The 19325-nt window shown below is 28.1% G+C and overlaps 1 protein-coding gene across 2 annotated transcripts; it reads left to right on the top strand.

The window, feature by feature from the left end:
• The first annotated feature begins 12170 nt into the window (after positions 1 to 12170).
• Positions 12171 to 17473, top strand: LOC108321962 (serine/threonine-protein kinase BSK2). Of its 2 annotated transcripts, none has more exons than XR_008246624.1 (10): positions 12171 to 12635; positions 12872 to 13098; positions 13350 to 13485; positions 14441 to 14574; positions 14877 to 14982; positions 15248 to 15333; positions 15778 to 15966; positions 16128 to 16286; positions 16743 to 16870; positions 16967 to 17105. XR_008246624.1 is itself a non-coding variant. In XM_017553890.2 (10 exons), the coding sequence occupies exons 1-10, from the start codon at positions 12548 to 12550 to the stop codon at positions 17216 to 17218; spliced, it is 1491 nt and encodes a 496-aa protein (XP_017409379.1). In that variant the 5' UTR covers positions 12175 to 12547; the 3' UTR covers positions 17219 to 17473. The 2 variants fall into 2 exon arrangements, 1 of the variants encoding a protein (XP_017409379.1); XM_017553890.2 differs by having other exon boundaries at positions 12175 to 12635; positions 16757 to 16870; positions 16967 to 17473.
• Positions 17474 to 19325: the final 1852 nt, after the last annotated feature.

The following is a 19325-nucleotide window of genomic DNA, read 5'->3' on the forward strand; positions in this document are numbered from 1 at the left end:
TGTCTCAAGTTCGGTCTTAACAGGACAAGTCAAATATTTTACTGTTGCTGTTTCAATCTTTCGATTCACTTATCACTCTTCTCGATATGCTATGTTGCTCATATTTCAAATACTATTACCACACTGCTATATATACTCTCTCTTTTCTTCATATAGATTAATATATAGTGGAACAAATTTCATGAACTGTGCTTCATCTTATTACACTGCTATGAATTAATCTCCAACACGTGTTTATAGACTAACAGGGAATCATTGATTTGGGTGTTTTCTTTCATAATCATGATACTTAGGTTTCCTGAACAATACACCCCTTTCCTATATTTGGCAACTGGGAATAAATCCTATTTTATTATTTCAATACTTTAAAAATATCCATGAATCTTGTCCTTTAATTTTCTGAAACGTCATTTGATATTTTAACCACAAAATTAATGACACAATAACAATAATCTAATACAAAGTTAAAGATTAAAAATCTACATTTATAGTTGTAGAGTAGCCAATGTTATTCACTATTGTTCTGACTTAAAATCAAAATAATAAGTATAAATTTCTTTTATTCTGATAAAATATTAAATATATTTAATATTTTTCTACAAACATATATATAATTAATACTTAGAAATATTTATAACCATACTTATAGAAAAGTATGGTTAACATGTTATGAAATTAACAGTGATACATTGAATTGGTCTACAACACATATGTTGTTAATAATAGGAAATGATTTCGCAATTTGTGTTGGGAAGCATTAGTGTTTGCATCTTAATGGTAGATTTTGGTTGATTTGATCTCATGAACAAAGCCTATCTTAGTCTTTGAAATTGTAAACACCCGTTGTGACACTTTAATTAGTAGTTCAGTACTAGAATGACAGGAAAAGATGAATGGAAAATAATAAATATTTTTTAATCATTTTTCCATGAAAAAATAAGTTTTAAGAAAAAGTTAAGAAACTTTTGTATTATTTATAAAATAAGCAACAGCAACTTTATTTAATTAACCTTAATTTCTCTTTTGTTTATATATATGTTTCCATAGTTCCATCAAGCAGCCAATCAAACATCCATTATCATATTATATGTAAGCACTGACAATTAAACTAAATAAAACCAAATTTAAAACCCTCATTGGATGAGAATATTTAGAAGGATAAGAATTTAAAATTTTTTATAATAAAATATGATTTTTGATAAACTTTAAAAGGAATTTAAACGTTAAAAATTTATGGAAGTAATTTAAAATTACTTTGAATAGAATAATTTAAAATTTCGTATAACAAGTAAAAAATTTAAATTATCTTTCCTAAATATTTGTTTTTTTTTTTCTCTTTGTACACTTTTTTCAGTTCAGAGTATCATCAATTTGACAATAGTCTAAAATTTCTCGATCAACGTTAATGCAATTTTTAGACGGATGATAAAATTTGAATTATCAAGTGGAGTTCATCACTGGTGTTATTTTTTATAACGTGAACTAAAAAACTTTTAAAAACACATACAAATTATTTTTTACCAATGTCAATCGATATAATTTTTTAACTAATGAGTCTAAAAGTTACTAAAAGTTACGAGACCGGTGTGATTAAAAAAAGATACTTTTATCAGTGTCAACAAATGGTTGAAAATAATTTTAAGATGTGAAAAGAGATACTCTTGTCAACATCAATTTAAAAAATCTTGATATCTTTTTATTGAAAAATAATCCAGATAAAACATTTTCAACTTACATTTTTAATAATTAAATATCATTTGATATTAAAGTATTTTTTATATTTGGTAAGAATTAAAATATTCTATTAAAAAATAAAAAATTAAATAAATTTAAGTTATATTAAACAAAAAAAAAGTGAAATAAATTAAACTTAATATATTTAGAATTTTCAAAATATTATGAAAGTTTTCCCTGTGTACGTCCATTATCTTCTAAATTATCATTTTTAGTAATAAATTAAGTATGTATATTTATATAAGAATGTTAATAATTTTTATTAAATATATAAAAATATTTAAAAATAGTGAAATCAACTTGCACTACGTGTTACAAATGGGAAGATGAAAAATGTATCTTTCCATATTGCAAAAGGAAATATATTATTTTTTAATAAAAGTGAAACACGTGCTATATTTTACATTTTTTTTTTGGTATTTATCTCTTGATAAAATATCGAATTAGTATATCAATATTTTCTGGTTTACATAATGAATCAATAATATTGCTGCATAAAATAAGGAAAACACATTGTTTTTCTCAAAAACATAAATGACATAGAAGTTTCTTAGTTAACAGTAAACATTAGACCTCTTATTGCTATTGCGTTGGCTAAAGTATATAAACATAAAGGACAAAATTTTGATGTTAGTGTTCTCCATTTCATATTTTGTGGTAGCAAGTCTAAGACCTGTCTCTTCTTATCTTTAAACATACCCAAAGACCCAATTATTGCTCAAGAAAATTTCAAACTGATAATACAATTCAATACAATCCATGAAACCCTACCCAGTTGGCTTCAATTATGGCAAACCACACTGAAAATTGAAAGCAGAAACTCAACAGTCACACTAACCAATTTGAGTTGCCTAGGTGTAATAGTAGTGTGTCATATATATCTTCATTTTTTGCACTTTGTAGAAATACCCTTCTACCATTGTCTTTCATGGGTCTAACAATGAGCACGTAATGCTTAATATGAGCCATGAAAGGAAACATTGAACTAATTTTGAAAATGAAGTTTGCTCTTAGTGGAGAACAGAAATCCAGCCACAAGAATGGATGTGCCAGTGCCCACCATCTATCTTTTCAGTTAGGTCATTTGGATACTTATCACACTTTTTTCACTTTTTTTTTATTATGTCATGCATCAAAAACGTCATATTCATGCTTTTTGGCATGGAATTCAATTACACTTTAAACCTAATAGAAGAATAAAAATAAACAATTTTTAAATGATTTTCATTTCAGCTATAGATATCTAGCAGGGAAAAGCTGCTAACTACACGATAGGTGAGAATCTTCATCAAAATTAGTCAGCACAGTTGTTAATTATTGCAGTTTTCAATCTTGAAACTTATCATGTTTTGAGAGGATTTTTAACCCATGGTGTATGCAGTTGCAAAGTTTGACATGGATCTTCTGGTTTAGGTAATCAAGAATTGAACACAGATCAGTATTTGTTTGATTCCAAGGGTTGGACCAATTACAGATCATATTTCATTGACTGCAAAGTCATTTTTTATCATAACACAGAATAGTATATGTGTGGTCCTAAAAGGCCCAAGATTTGGTGTGCATTTGCAAATCAAGAGCAAATCTGATTTTGGATTAAATTTAGATTGCTAAGCCAAGTGGGTAGGTGATCTGGAAGGTCAACTATGCACACAAATTATCCTAATTTAACCCTTGCCATTCATGATGTGCAAAGGTAGCACTAATTAATTGGCAACAATAATCTCTTCCATGAGAAATATTAGAAAAAGCTGTGAGTGATGATGACTACTTCTCTGTGCTGTGTTTTGTCTGTATACAATGAGGGAACAAAGAAGGTATTAATGACTTGGGGGACTTTGATTCATTGCGCTTTTAAGTACATCAAATTTGTGCCAAAAGAAGAGGGATCGATGTGGGGCAAACAAGAGTGCCTGAAACGCTTCAAACTCTACTCTCTTTCATTCCTTCAAGACTAGAAAAGCTTCTGAATGAGGGAAACTACAGTTTTTATCACTGCATTATTTCAGATGTAACACTTTGTGGTCCTGCATCATCCTCCAGCCATTGTAATTACTAAAATGGACAACTATTGCATAAGCAATATAATGGGATTGAGATCAAGGGACAATAATTAGAATAAACAAATTTAAAGTGCCATTTTGTTACATAGTTCCTTCATGTAAAACATATGTTGCATTATCAGATAATGGCTCTATTCTATCCCTTATTCGTTGCTTTTTATTAGCTTTTTTTTTCCATTTTATGGAACTTTAATGCAGGGTACCTAACTATTGGAGTGATTGATTTAATTTGAAGATATATTAAAATGTAAAAGGCAAGAAAATTACAGTTGGAAGAAAACATGAGAACATTTTTAATGTGATGTTGTGGATGATTAAGAAAAGCACAATGTGGGTGGGTTGTTTGTCTAAGTTTGAGCTTTTCTCTTCACCGATCCATTCCAAGAAAATAGAAATTTCCCGACTTGTCTGTCAACAAAACTTATGAATAAGCAAAGCACTAATTTTGCTTTCTAATAAGCTAATTATATTATTCATACACTTGATTTGGATCTTCCACTAAATTAGGCTGCATATATACGTTAGAAATGAAGTTCTGGAAACTTGTATTAATTTTTTCTTTTAATCATCTCTTGACATTCAAAATACATGTGCATGCAAATGCAGTTAAACCTTTCTATTGGGATGAAAAATTGCAAACAAATAAATAAATGAAGAAAAAAAAAAGTGAGAACGTTTGATTCCCACCACAGCGACAGCATTATTACGAATTTGATTATAAAGATAATACTCATGTTTTAACAGATAATAAACCCAAAAAAACTTTAATAGTTCTAAAGATACCACAACTCATTTAGCTTCACAAGATGTTCTGTCTATTTATAGAAACTATCAAGAACTATTAGGTTATATCACTATGATCACTTATCATCATAGACTCATGCTGATGACTTAAACAACACATGCAAACAAAAAAAGACTTCATATGCAAAGACAAAACATATTGACCAAGAGAAAATGAACAAAAAACTAACTTGTAAGAACAAACAAACTGAACGATTCAAATTGAATAACTCATTGCAATGATCTCTTAAGTGATCTTAAATCTTCAAATATACGAACAGTACGAGAACTCGTAGAAGAAAGTCAATTAACTCTAGAAAAATATATTTTAGATAAATAATGTTTTAAAATAATAAAACATTTTTATGACAAAACTATTTATACTAATCTTTTTAATAATTGAATTTCAATATTTTAAAACTATTATAAATTCTAAAATATTATTTTTTTAGTCTTTAAACTATGCATCAGAAAGAAATACATTTAATTTAATTAAAAAGATTAACAAATGGATTTAATTTAGTTGTTTCAATTAATAACGTTTAAATTTGAATTTTATTTCAGACACTCATGAAATTAGTCCGTGTAAATATATATAATGACATTAACCACAATTTAATGAATTTTTTCAACTAATAGAAATGGCTTTTATTATTAATGATCCAATAATTTTGTGTCTTATCAAATTTTATTCTATTTAGTTGCTTCAAAAGTAAGTCTACTGTCCGGTGTTTTAATTAGACTTGATTAAAATTTAACTACCAAATATATTTAAGTATTTTTAATCAAAGTTCGTATTAAAAAGTTGTTTTATTTTATTTTTTCTTAAGTACATTCTCATTTCCTTTCATTTCTTTTAACTCATCAATTAACTTACTCTTAAAAAAGTAAAAAACAAATTAAACATTAAAAAAATTGAAAATAATAATAACATCATCCTGTTAATAATAATTAAATAATAAGATACTTAAATAAAATCATTTAAAGTAATCAATACCTAAAGAATTTTCCTATATTACTTACAATCAATAAAAAATTTCTTTATACATATATATATATATATATATATATATATATATATATATATATATATATATATATAATTTACATAGTATTTTTTATGAACATTAAAAAAATGAACTGTTGTAAGTTTTTTTTATAATTTATTTTTAATTGGGACTTGATTATATAGATTTTTCATGATTATGTCATACAATATTTAATCATATTTTGATAATTTATGTTGAATTTTGATTTTTTAAATAAATATAATTATGAAGAATAAAAAAATATTTTAAAGATGAATTACTTGATGTATATAATTTTTCAATATTATACATGCGTTTTAATTTAGACATTTAGACAATATAACTGAGTATATGAATATGCGGATAAAACCTGCATATGTACTGATCAAGGTGAAGAAAAAATAAGAAATATTTTTTGTTTCAGATGAACATATATAATTATATTGTTTTTAATTATAATTTTTATTTATTATATTAAAATAACAATATAATATAATATAATATTATTAAAATAAAGATAAAATCATTTTTTGTCATATCAATTATATCAAATTTTAACTTCAATATGTCTATTTTTATATTCAAATAACTTCACTTTTTACTTTCTCTTTTCTTCTTTACAAAACACAAGTATCAAATAAATAATAATTAATGTACTATATGAAATATATCGATCAGAATTAATGATCATTTATAAAAAGTTAACAGGTATACTAACAGGTATTAATGGATCAAATTGTCATACCCTCTACAAATAATATTAATAATTGATTATTAGGTTTGATTGTTTAAAAATATACTTTTTTTATCGTACTTGTCTGTCAGAAGCCCTGTAAATATACTATTGACGTCAAACTAAAATTACCTTGATTTGATTTATGGTAATAAAAAAAGAGATATCTTTATGAAACATATGGATTCGAAGATAGAAAAAGAACAGAACAAGAAAGGACGAACGATCCTCTAACATTTTCAACTGAAACAATTAAGATATTGAACACACAATTAGTAAAGAGCCAAGACTTATTTAAATATTTTTTGTTTTACCTTTTTGTATATTTTTTTCATTTTACCTTCTCCAAGTATACAAAATCAGGAATATAAAAAGTAATGAATTATTAGTATTTTTTAATAAACTTCAAATATAAAAACCGGTTTTCAAATCAATTCAGTTTTTTTAAATGACTTTCAATGTAGAAATTTATTTCAGATAAAACAATATAATCAATGATTTTCATGTTTAATTAGGAAATATGAGAAAAACAGTGAAGTGAAATTCAGCACTTTTCATAGGTAAATAATTGAATGATAATTAAATATTTAAGCTCATACTGAAATTTCCTGTTCATCACATTAAAAAAGAGTGTATTATTTAATTTTTGTATTTTATAAATTTAAACTTTTTAGTCATCGTAGTTATTAAATTAGAAAAATGAATTTAATTATTATTTGATTTAAAAATAAGAGAAATAAGTATTTATTAAATTCATTACAAAGATCCTACAGCATGGATGTACAATATTTCCAAATTTTGAATTAGCTAATAACCCAAAACCATTTTGGTCCTGCAAATAAAAATAAAGGGATATGGAAATGAATTTCTCGGCCCAATTGTAGTTCGTTAAAAAGCCCAGTAGCCATGAGCATATGTACCACGGCGTTGCAACCTCCACCGAGAAATAGTTAACCGAGTAATTTAATTTTATGCCTATTTTTTTTTAAGCTGAAAAAATATTTCTCACAATAACAAATAATTATCACTATGAGTACTATAAAATGATTACAAGAAAATATTTATAAAGATTACACGCTACCTATGTTCACATTTTCTTATGATAATAAAAATAAATAAAATTATTATTATTATTATTATTATTAATATTATTATTATTATTTGTAATTTTATTGTAAATAATTTTTATTTATTTTATCGATAATTTTATAATTATAAAATATTAAGTATAGAAAATGATTAAATTTAAAAAACTCACTTAAAAAAGTAAAATTGATAAAATAATTATTTTAATTTTAAAAAAAATATTTATTTAAAGGGTAGAAATGTAAAATAAATATGGATACCAAAACGAGGAATCCTTTTTTCAAATAATTTCTTTTTGCACATAATTATCTTTCAAATAATACTACATATTAGATCCAATCCCATTTTTCTATGGCAAATATAACAATGGTTACCAACAAATGCAAGAAGAGTATAAGGAGTAAAATAATTGGTAGATAACTATATCTTTTATAAAAGGTATTTGAATAATGAAATCGAGACAAAATTCAATAGAAGAGGTTGTGTCAATGATGTTCCATTTAAGTAACCAATTGATATGTGTTGATTAATTGTAAAAAAGTACAACATTTTATTGAGTAAGCCTTACTAATATATATATATATATATATATATATATATATATATATAAATTATAATGTAAGTAATATTTATATATATTACTAACATAATTTTATATATAAAGAATTTAGAATTATTAGGAAAAGAAGATAAAGAAATCGTGTATAAGGTTAAGGTTATCAATTGTGATAGAAAAATACCTTCATTGAGAGATCAGTTTCAGTGTCATGTGAGTAATGAAATATCATTTTTAAAGAGTTGATATGAATTTTGGTTTTGTTTTTCAAATAGATAATGAACAATAACCTTGAAGCATACTAATATTAATGTTCATGACCTTGCACAAGGTCCACTTCAACAAGCAAAAAGGTTTACTGCATATAATACTAATATAATAAGTACAAATTTCAAACATTAATACAACATGAACAAGGGATGAAAAGTAAAAATAATAGTGTGTTATGTAGTTTTGGAACTAAAAACGTACAAGTGATAATAGACCAATAGAAATCTTAGTGCCATATATGGGAAACTATAGTTTACATTATTGAATAAAACTATCACGGTGTAACTTTTTATATACCTTCGGTTATATGCATTTGTTATTAGCTTAAATTAAATATATTTAATATAATATAAAAAATGAAACCTATAGAGTAAGAAACGAGTTTAGTATAAGAGAGAAGAGAATGTAATATTATTTACTATATTAAAATATATTATCTTGATTAAAAATCTAATAAAAAACACTAGTTATATATATATAAATTATTTTCCCTCGATGTCATAATTTTTATAATCACATGAAACATATGAGATCCATTTGAATGTGAGAACAAATTGAAAAAACTAAGATTGCCTATATGTATAATAAAATAATAATTTTATTAAAAAAAGAAAATTGAGAAGTACTTTAACACTTTTTAAAAAAAATAAATAATAAGAAAGAAGAAATTAGGAGAGAAAAAAAGGAAAAAAAGAATAATAAAAAAAGGAATAATACTTGAATTTTTTTTAGATAATTGACATTCAAATGAGTAAAATATAACTACTTTTATCAACATTTAGATTTAGATTATATTATATTTCATAATAAAATTTTCTCTAAAGTCATCCCTTCTCAGTGAAAAAAAATTGTTACTTTAATTTCCAATTAGATAACCTCAAAAGAAAAAATACTTTAAATTATTATTTTATCTTTTTAAATATAAAAAAAATAAGTTATACAAATTGTTAGAGCTATTTTTTTTTTATATTTAAACAATCAAATGTAAATCATATATCTACTTTTATTAAATCATGTAAGATATGTAGCATTCAGTTTAGTTCAATAGATATAAGTTGTGTGACTAGATAAAATTAAGTGTTGTTTAGGTTATGTATCTTTTAAAAGATAGTTAAGAGTAGATGTATTTTTATAAATTGAGACCAATTATTTTATTATTAAAATATAAAGTTTATAAATAAAAAAAATTATTTAGTGAAATATAATCGTATAAATATCATTACCTTTCTAAAATTATCATTTTTTTTCTTTAGCTATATTTTCTATAAGATTTTAAACAATCTATTTATATCTTATCATTCTCAAGTCATTTTTAAAGTTCTATAAAGTTTTTTTTCCTTTACCTATATAAAATTTTATAAATATCACTACCTTTCTAAAATTATCATTTTTTTCCTTTACCTATATTTTCTATAAGATTTTGACCAAACGTATTCATATTTTATCATTCTCGAGTTATTTTTAAAAGTTTTGCATGTATGAACAATATATATGTTTATAAATTTTTTAATGTATGTGCGTATGCGTGCGCTACAATACTTAGTGAAATAGTTCTAAGAAGTTGAGTTTCAAATAATATTTAAAATTTTTAGTCACAAGTAATTGTTTTTAAAAGAATACTTGTGTTTTTAGTAAAAAAAGTTATTACATCTTAAATAATATTTGTTTGTATTTTGTAATAGTAGTTTACTTAAAAAAACTCAATTAGTTAATTGAGAATTGAATATAATATATAGTTTAGATATATGAAGTAGTATAAAAACATTTTGAGTAAACATTTTTTTCTCTATTTTTTTTATATTACATATTATTTAAACGTAACTAAGTTTAGAAGAAGAAGTAAGTTCTATAAAAGATTTTAACTGATTATCTTCCAAGTAAAATTATTTATGACTTTAACAAAAATAAAAAAATAAAAAAATATAAAATTCAATTTAACATTCTTATACATTTTGTCTATTTTTCGCATATATAATTTGTACTGAATGCTAAATTGTCAATTTTATATGTAAAAAGTAATTTTTTGTTTGTCTAATGAAATTATATTCTCCCAATTGTCTTTATCAAATATTGTAAAAATTGAACAATAATAATAAAATGATGCATTGATTTATATTTTAATATATTTTAAAAAGAGTACATATATTATTATTTATAAATTTAAAATATGCTTAATTATTTTCAATTTATACAATTTATGTTGATAATTACAGAAATAATTTTTAGTTTAAATATTGCATTTTTTTTAAATATGGAGATTAAGAAATGTTATTCACACTCTTCATTCAGGATATTATAAAAACATGTTGTTTTTGTAATCAGTGGATAAAAAGGCTAAAGGAGAAATGAAAAATAAGGGAACACCTTTTCTGTATTATTTCTAAAAATAATTCTGTAGGATACAAATAAAACTTTTTTGCCTACTAAAAATGGGTTATTTTAGAGTCACACTATATCTTCAATTGCTTTTTTGGGAGATGATAATAATTTACATAATATCTAAGATTTAAAAAACATTATAAAGGAGTAATTTTTCATGTCTTACATGATTGCTTTTCCACAACCCAGGTATTATTTTATCTCATATCATGCCACTATTATTAAAGCATTTATACTTTTTCGCTTGCATGATCTTATTATTAGTTAATAGAACTAGAGCTTTTATTTTGAAAGTAAGTTGTTATTAACCTTGCTAAATAATACTACATCATTAAGTTGACTATTTTTTTCTAATAATTATTTTAAAAAATACTTTTATAATTCGAACCATTAATAATATCATTTAAACTTCTTTCATGCTCACAGCACGTAAACATTATATATAATATATGCTTATTTAAATTAATTGTTTACTATAATTATGTGAATATTGGAATTAATTATGATCAAACTTGTCCCGTAAATTTAGTTTTGTAGATCCTACAATCAATTTTGTTTGGAAATTTTGGTTATTAATTGTACTGTTTTAGTTTTAATTGTATTTGTACTTTCGTTTTGTTATTTAGTTAAATTCATCTTATCTGTACTTTTTTTTTTGTCTTTTTTTAATTTAATAAATATTCCTTTTACAAACAGTGGTAATATAATTTATTTTTACAAATTTAGCAATATATAGAATAAATTTTAAAGATTAAAATACTAAATAATATCGTGATTTTGTTACATATAAAAAAAAGAAAAAAAATGACCCGTGAGTCAATCATGCTATGCCGAGTGCATTTATTTGAAGGTAAATGTTAATAAAGCCACCCTTGGATAAATTCATAGCCTGAAAATATTAATTAAAAATAATGTAAACATATTAATTAACATTAAATATTTTAATTTTTAACTCAAATGGTAAAGATTATAGTCGATGTCATTTAATCTTGTATTAAAAAAATTAAAAAAAATGTTATAAGTGGAATAAAAATGAATGGTGGTGAAATTGAGCTGGTTGTAGAATGTATGGAATTGGTGTTTTGTTCTCTACTCTGTAAGAAAACAGTAAGTTCTCTTCGAAACGGTGAAGGTATTTGGGCAATGTTGGTGGATTGAAATTGAAACTACGGAAGCTTCTGAAAAGTTTGCAGAGGATGCAAAGGAAAAGTAAGAACTTCAAAAGTTGAATCTGCTTGTGATCATTATTGTTGGCTGAAGTTGAAAACACATGAGAGAAAACAAAGGTGATTCACTTTTGATCACAACACTACCCTTAAAACATGGAGGAGAACAATCAACAACAAACAAACTGGTTCCACTTCCAAACAATAACATGTCTCTTACGTTAACATCTCACGTTGTAAATTGTAATTTTCCAACGCAAGAGTAAAAAAGAAAATAATATTAATTTATGAAGTGCCATTGGAAAATGGTTCTCACTTCTTACTTCTTATTACTTCCCAGTCCCACCTGGGGCAGCACGTGCTGCATCATAGACACTGTCATGTGACCTTCTCTGTTCCTTTTTCATCCTTGTTCCTCTCTCTCTCCCCTTTTTCATACCGATTCATTCTACTTACTTACCTTTTGGGTTTTGGCCTTTTCATCTCTCTCTTTTTCTCTTTCTCTCTCTTGGCTGTGTTTCCGCCGCTGCAACAAGAAAGAGTAGCAGCGACTCAGTCACTTGCTGCATTTACGCTTATCATATCAAACCCACACCATAGAACCATCACTCTTTCTGCTTCTGCTCTCCTATATCATCATGCCCCCTATGCCAATCTAGCGTTGTTGTAATTTTTTTACAACCTTTTTTCTATGTTGACACCCCACTTATTATTCCATTGCGATATTAGTTAATCATTTCCCAATCATAGCCATGGGTTGCCTACACTCCAAAACCGCTCATCTTCACTCTCCTGAAGACCCTCCCACTGCCTTGCCAGACTCAAAAAAACCCGATCCAGGTCTCCCCTTAGTTCTTTTCACCTTGTCTCTGCGTTTTGCTCTTGGGATTTTTACACCCTTTTGGTTTTTACGGTGTGGAAATGTTTGTTTACTTTTTTTATTGATGTGGGGTTTGTCAAAATCTTGCTTTGATGGGTTTCGAAGCTCAATGGAGATGGTTCTTGTCGTTTTTTTTGGTGTTTGTTTGAGAAAGTTTGGGTTTTTAGTTTGGTTTTGTTTTGTTTTGATTTTGAAGGGAATGGTGGGGATGATGTTGATCAAGAGGTTCAGGTTCCAGCATTCAAAGAGTACGGTCTGAGTGAACTTCGAAGGGCCACAAATGAGTTCAACACAGATTACATTGTTTCTGAGAGTGGGGAGAAAGCCCCCAATGTGGTATACAGAGGGAAGCTAGAGAACAATCGTTTAGTTGCTGTGAAGCGGTTCTCAAAACTGTCTTGGCCTGATGCTCAACAGTTTATGGTGAGTGAAATGGACAACTTTTACTAGCCCTCGGTATGGTTGCCGATTGAGGAAGAAAGGACAATATTTAGTTGTTTTTTTTGAAACGCACTGCTAATTTTTGTGGATTCTCTTGTGCATTTCTGGGGTTTGACTGGGAGATAAAATTTTAGATTCTCTAAATTTTAAACATTTTCCCTCATGCATTTTTTACCCCGTGATATTTAATCTGGCAATGCAAGCTATTGTTGTTAATGGTTTTGATTGGTCAGGCAGAGGCAGCTGGAGTTGGGAAAGTGAGGCACAAAAGACTGGTGAATCTAATTGGCTGTTGTGCTGAAGGAGATGAAAGGCTCTTGGTAGCTGAGTACATGCCAAATGACACTTTGTCCAAACATCTCTTTCATTGTACTTCTCTTTTATCTTTACATTTAACTTCGTTAGCAGTCATTTAAAGCTCTTTATTAATTATAGTACTTTTTCCCTCTCTTGTCATTCTCCTTGTTGACTGACTGTCTTTAGATCTGGTAGCGAGTCCTTGCTTTCATTTCTTGAAAGACAGGGCTGCCTGTCTTAAATTTTTACCCCATTTGTGTAGTTTGCTGGATCCGTAAATCGCATATTCTAAGAGCTAATATGCTTTTACAGAGACAGAAATGATACATTTATTTAGCTGTTGGCCAATATAAGTTATACAATTCTCATGCTTTTAAGGCCATGTTGTTTTGTTGGAGTGAAATGGACACTTGAAAGATAAGATTGCATAAAGGTACTGCATTTTAACACAATAAAATCTTGATATTGTCAGTTTCCACCTTTCATATTCACCCAAACCAAACATAACTCAACTGACGAAGTCCTTTTTTTGTACCTGAACTTGGGTAGCTTTAATCTTATCTGATCTAGTAATTACATACCGAAGAGATTTTGGCCCGTGGAATAAATTTTTATTTGATTAGTCAAGCAAATTTAACCAACATCTCTGCATATCCAACTAAGAAACCCCTCTGAAAGGGATATTGCTACATTAGCTGAACACCATTAAGAAGCAAAGAACTTCACCCCAAAGTAGAAGTAGAATAAAATGTAATTCCTTTTAGTTCTATCATTCTTCTCCACTATTGGCACTAAATAACTGCATACATTGCAAATCGTAACATAATCTTAACAAAAATGTATAGCGAAACTTTTCAAGCTTTCTAGACAATCCAATGTTAATTCCTTTATCTTTGTAGAAAGCGTGACATATTTTTATTGCCTTATTTATTAGTCCTGTTCTATCGTAATATCTGTTTCACTTGACAACGGTAGTTTGATTTTTAGTTTCTTAATTTTTTGTTGATGAATTCTTTGTTTCTGTCAGGGGACAAGCAACCATTACCATGGGAAATGCGTGTAAGAGTTGCGTACCATGTTGCGCAGGCACTAGATCATTGCAGCATGGAAAACCGGAAAATATATCATGATCTGAATGCATATAGGATTCTTTTTGATGAGGTGTGATTATGAACCTAACGTAATGAACTCATTGTTTTGTAAACGTTGTCACCATATTATAAGCATTGTGAAACATTTTCTGTTTGATGCAGTTTTCTGCTTTGGTATATCTATCCCATATGCTTGTTGTGTGACTTTGATACTTCTTTGTTGTCTTCTCCACATCATAGGTGGTGCCTAGTTGCCATTATATTCATATGCTTGCACACAAAGAATGTTAAATGCCATGAACTTCATTCGTTCGTTAGTATATGTCTAAATTAGCTATTGAAATTTGTTGCTAATTTATTCACTTATGTCAGGATGGTGATCCCCGCTTGTCTAGTTTTGGGCTTATGAAAAATAGTCGAGACGGGAAAAGCTACAGTACCAATTTAGCTTACACTCCACCTGAATTTTTGAGAACAGGTATATTTGCTGGCATGTATTTTTGCGGATAATTGATGGTGGTTGAACGTTTTACTTTTGCTTATACGCATTTGATGGAATGGGCTTATTATATACATACACGATGAATTATAGAGCAGAATTTTTGTTTTGTCAACGTGTTCTTTAGAGTCTAAAAGGAATAAAAATGTTTGCTGGATTCATTGATTCTTTCAGAACTGTCTTATCAGAAGTCTTGCTGCTAAGTATAATTAATGACAATATGGTAATCCGATGACACCTGCAGGCAGGATAATCCCGGAGAGTGTGATCTACAGTTATGGAACTGTTCTTCTGGATCTTTTAAGTGGCAAGCATATTCCTCCTAGCCATGTATGTTAATTTGAACTCTCTGCATTCCTTTAAGAATTTTTTTTATTCTGCTTTGTTAGATATGCTAAGCATTCTATATTATCCTACATCTGGACTCCATTGATGTTTGATATGTGAATTATACGATCTATCCAATTCACGTGAGTATTGTCTGGTTATGGCATACTGGATTGATGAAATATTTTTGGTGCATACGTTGGTAAAGAGTTATTGTCCCTCTACATGGGACTGGATTTTATGATTACTTTCTGGTTGCTGAGTTTATGCTCGCATAGAATTGGAAATGAGTGATTTGCATAATTAGTATTTGAATTCCTTTTATGTTTTGACTTGATACATATATGTCTATTCTTGCTGCTTAGTTAAATCATATGAAGTTGAATAGTATGGTGTATACAACGCAAGGGTATGGAATTTTTTAATAGGAATGATTTCGTTCTATAGGCTTTGGACCTGATTAGAGGGAAGAATGTTTTGTTGTTGATGGACTCTTCCCTCGAAGGGCAATATGCGAATGATGATGCTACAAAGTTGGTTGAGCTTGCTTCAAAATGTCTTCAGTTTGAGGCCAGAGAACGACCTGAAATTAAGTTTCTTCTTACTTCCGTTACACCTCTTCAGAAGCAAAAAGAGGTATTCAGTTTTCGTTTTAGCTTTCAATGTTGAGCTTCCGCTTTCATTTCTTGTCCTTTTATCTCCATTTCAATTGTGTTCAACTTCATTTTCCAGGTTTCTCTTCTCTTGCATGTAAAGTATTTGTTCTTCATGTTGAATCACCCTCCTCCTTTTTACAGGTAGCATCTCATGTGTTGATGGGCCTAACTAAAAACACAGCAGTGCTACCAACCATGCTTTCTCCCCTTGGAAAGGCTTGTGCAAGAATGGATCTCACTGCTGTGCATGATATATTGTTAAAAACAGGTTATAAAGATGAAGAAGGAGCAGAAAATGAGGTATGTCAAAAATCATATAGTTACTACTGAGTGGGATGTGTGGATATGTAGCTGATGTATTATACCTGTTAGTATGGCTAATATTCCTGTTATCTAATTCATTCACATTTGGGCTCATTGTCAACTTTCCTGCTGGAGAGGGTTTGCTAGACATCATTACAAAAAGGAAAAAAAGAAATCAATCACGTTTAAGTTGTTCTTCTGTTTGGGTTGGCTTATTGCCCGTACACCACATGGGATTATATTTTACGTGAGTTTTATGTCGCTTTGGAATCTCAGAAACACATAAAATAAACAGTTAATGCACTCTAGTTGCATTGCATTGATGGATAAGGTGCTGTCTCTGCAGGACAAAGCTGTTTGTTTTACTTGGAGAGACTAAAATTGTAAATCTAACTTGTTAATCTCTGGATTTCTGACTAATGTTTTTGGTTCTTGCTTTTGTATATTAATTAGAGATGTGATTGCAGCTTTCATTCCAAGAATGGACACAGCAAGTGCAAGATATATTGAACACTAAAAAGTTTGGGGATATTGCATTCAGGGACAAGGATTTCAAAAATGCTATTGAGTACTATTCTAAGGTAGGTTCAGTGTTTCACATTTTTTTACAGGTTTCTGGCTGTGTCTCTCTATACACTCCTATTCTGATTGTCCTTTATTTATTTGCATTTAAACAGTTGGTGGTTATGATGTCTGTTCCTTCTGCTACTGTGTTTGCAAGGAGAGCCTTCTCCTACTTGATGAATGATCAAGCAGAACTTGCATTAAGGGATGCCATGCAGGCACAGGTATGCATACCTGATTGGCCAACTGCGTTCTATCTGCAGGCTCTGGCTCTCTCGAAGCTGGGAATGGAAACTGATGCACATGACATGCTCAATGATGGGGCTGCTTTTGAAGCAAAGAGGTCTAACAGCTGGCGTGGTTAATTTTCTTATTTGCAGTTCTTTGCTCTCTAAACTAGCAGAGTGGCATAAAAGAATATGCTATTTTGCCATAATTTGTACTTGCTAGAGTAGGAATATGTAGGGTGCTAGTTTAAGGGGCAAGCAAAAGAACTCTGCTTTAAGATGTTCTCAAGGAATATTACAGTATAGATTTTCCCATACATATGAACTCTGTAGCATTAATTTTCTCCATATGAAAATAACAATGTGTTTGGATGGGGAGTTTTGAGGGAGGAATTCAGTTTTTAAGTGATTTTTCTTAACATCACGTATAAAATTGACTTTTTATACATTAACTATAAATAATTTCCAAACTCATGAAAGCTTAGTAGGTTATTTTTTAAGTAGAAAGAAGAGATTTCAGACAAGATTTAAAATTGAAGATTTTGTCAATTCTTTTTCTGGTTTGTGTGAACTTTACTCCAATCCTTGGTGGTGGGTCCGTAAGTCTAAATGCTGTCCCTCTCTTTCTTTCGCGTCAAATCCTCTCCTCTTCTGAACCTTCAACCTTCCATTGCCTTTTTCTTCGAGGCTCAGTTTCCAATTTCATCCATTTATGTCATCACTTACTCGTCATTAAACAGGGGTAATCTTGCACCCATCACTGATCACCTTTAACCAATCTCAATTTAGTGTTTTCCACATCCACGAGAATGTTGTTTGTATGTGTGTGCATTGTACCTGCACAGTTAATAAAAGTTTAAAGTTAATATAAAGAAAGGTTTAAACACAACATAAACAAGTGTCTCTTGAAAACTAGGTTTCATTGTGTATTGATGGAAAAGAAAATAATGAAAATAGTAAAACAGAACCAGAGAACAAACTTATCTTTTCGAGGAAGATTACGGACAAAGAACGAGGAAGAAAGAAACTCGCCCTAATAATTACTTAATGCACTCCTAATAGAATGATGAAATTTACGCTACAATGTCACTTGAAAATCTTTCAGAGTATTTGAAAAAAAAAAAGATTATTCAGGGATGAAGAATCTGGAATAAATTTCAGAATAAACAGTTCTAGACCTATTTTGGAATGTTTCTTTACACTGTCGTGGTAATTGAAGAAAAATAAAATCTCACAAGATGAGTCAAACTTATAAGATAGTTAAATAAGTTAGCAATTATCTTATTGATCTTATCAAACATACTCATAGGATTTGTTTGTCAAGAAACATAGTATAGAGGCAAACAGTTTCAAAATAGCGATCATAGCTGACGACAATTCGCAAGAGTAGATAAAACCTTTGGTTGGTGGCGTCAACGATAAAACCAGATTGGATTTTTGTATGTGAAGATGTTCACACTTATCGCTATGGCATTTGATTTATAAGTTTTATAAAAGTCTAATGAGACTTTTTCATTTTATCGAGACAAATTATTAATCAATTCCGTCCATCATTAAAACAAATATTATAGCTATAGATTTATGGAAATAAAATATTTACTTTATTTTTATCCTTGGTGCTAATAACTCTTCTACCAATTTCTTTTTTCGTCTTTCTCTTTCTGTTAATTCCTAGAACTTCTATTCTTTATAATGAAGAGGTGCTTATAGGCAAAAACAAGTTTTCATATCACTTGAGTTAGATTACAAAATTTTAATAATAAAATATTATCGATTTTGATTGTGGAAATTATATTGTTATAAAGAGTTGGGTCAATTTGAGTATTTCATTAAAAGGAGATAGATGCCTGTAGAACATAGAAACAATAAAATTGAATAAGGAAAAAGAAGAAGTATATGACTTTTCCTTTTAAGAGAGACTAAAAGGTTAAAAGAAAGTCTTTGTACGAAAAAAAAGCTTTACTAAATTAGAAAAAAGTTTTAATTTTTATTTGAAATAAACTAATATTTTTTTATTAAAAAAATTATAAATATAAATAAATGAGTGCAAAATTTTAATGATTTTATCATCAAGATGGACTAGTTTATCTTTATAAATTTTTATGTTCAAAAAATTATTGAAGTGTCTATGTGTTAAATTTAACATAAATTAAATATAAAAAATATATAATTATTATCCGTTGCTTCGAATTATAAGCTAGTCATCCGTTTACAAAATAATTATTAATTATTTTACAATAATCAG

Source organism: Vigna angularis, chromosome 1, assembly GCF_016808095.1.
Source record: "Vigna angularis cultivar LongXiaoDou No.4 chromosome 1, ASM1680809v1, whole genome shotgun sequence".
Classification (NCBI taxonomy): Eukaryota; Viridiplantae; Streptophyta; class Magnoliopsida; order Fabales; family Fabaceae; genus Vigna; species Vigna angularis.

Bases quoted from the DNA above. Each gene is read 5' to 3' on its own strand.
- LOC108321962 (XM_017553890.2), top strand. From the start codon at position 12,548: ATGGGTTGCCTACACTCCAAAACCGCTCATCTTCACTCTCCTGAAGAC. The intron at 14,575-14,876 runs GTGTGATTATGA...CACTTATGTCAG, and splicing joins ATAGGATTCTTTTTGATGAG to GATGGTGATCCCCGCTTGTC. The intron at 16,871-16,966 runs GTAGGTTCAGTG...GCATTTAAACAG, and splicing joins CTATTGAGTACTATTCTAAG to TTGGTGGTTATGATGTCTGT.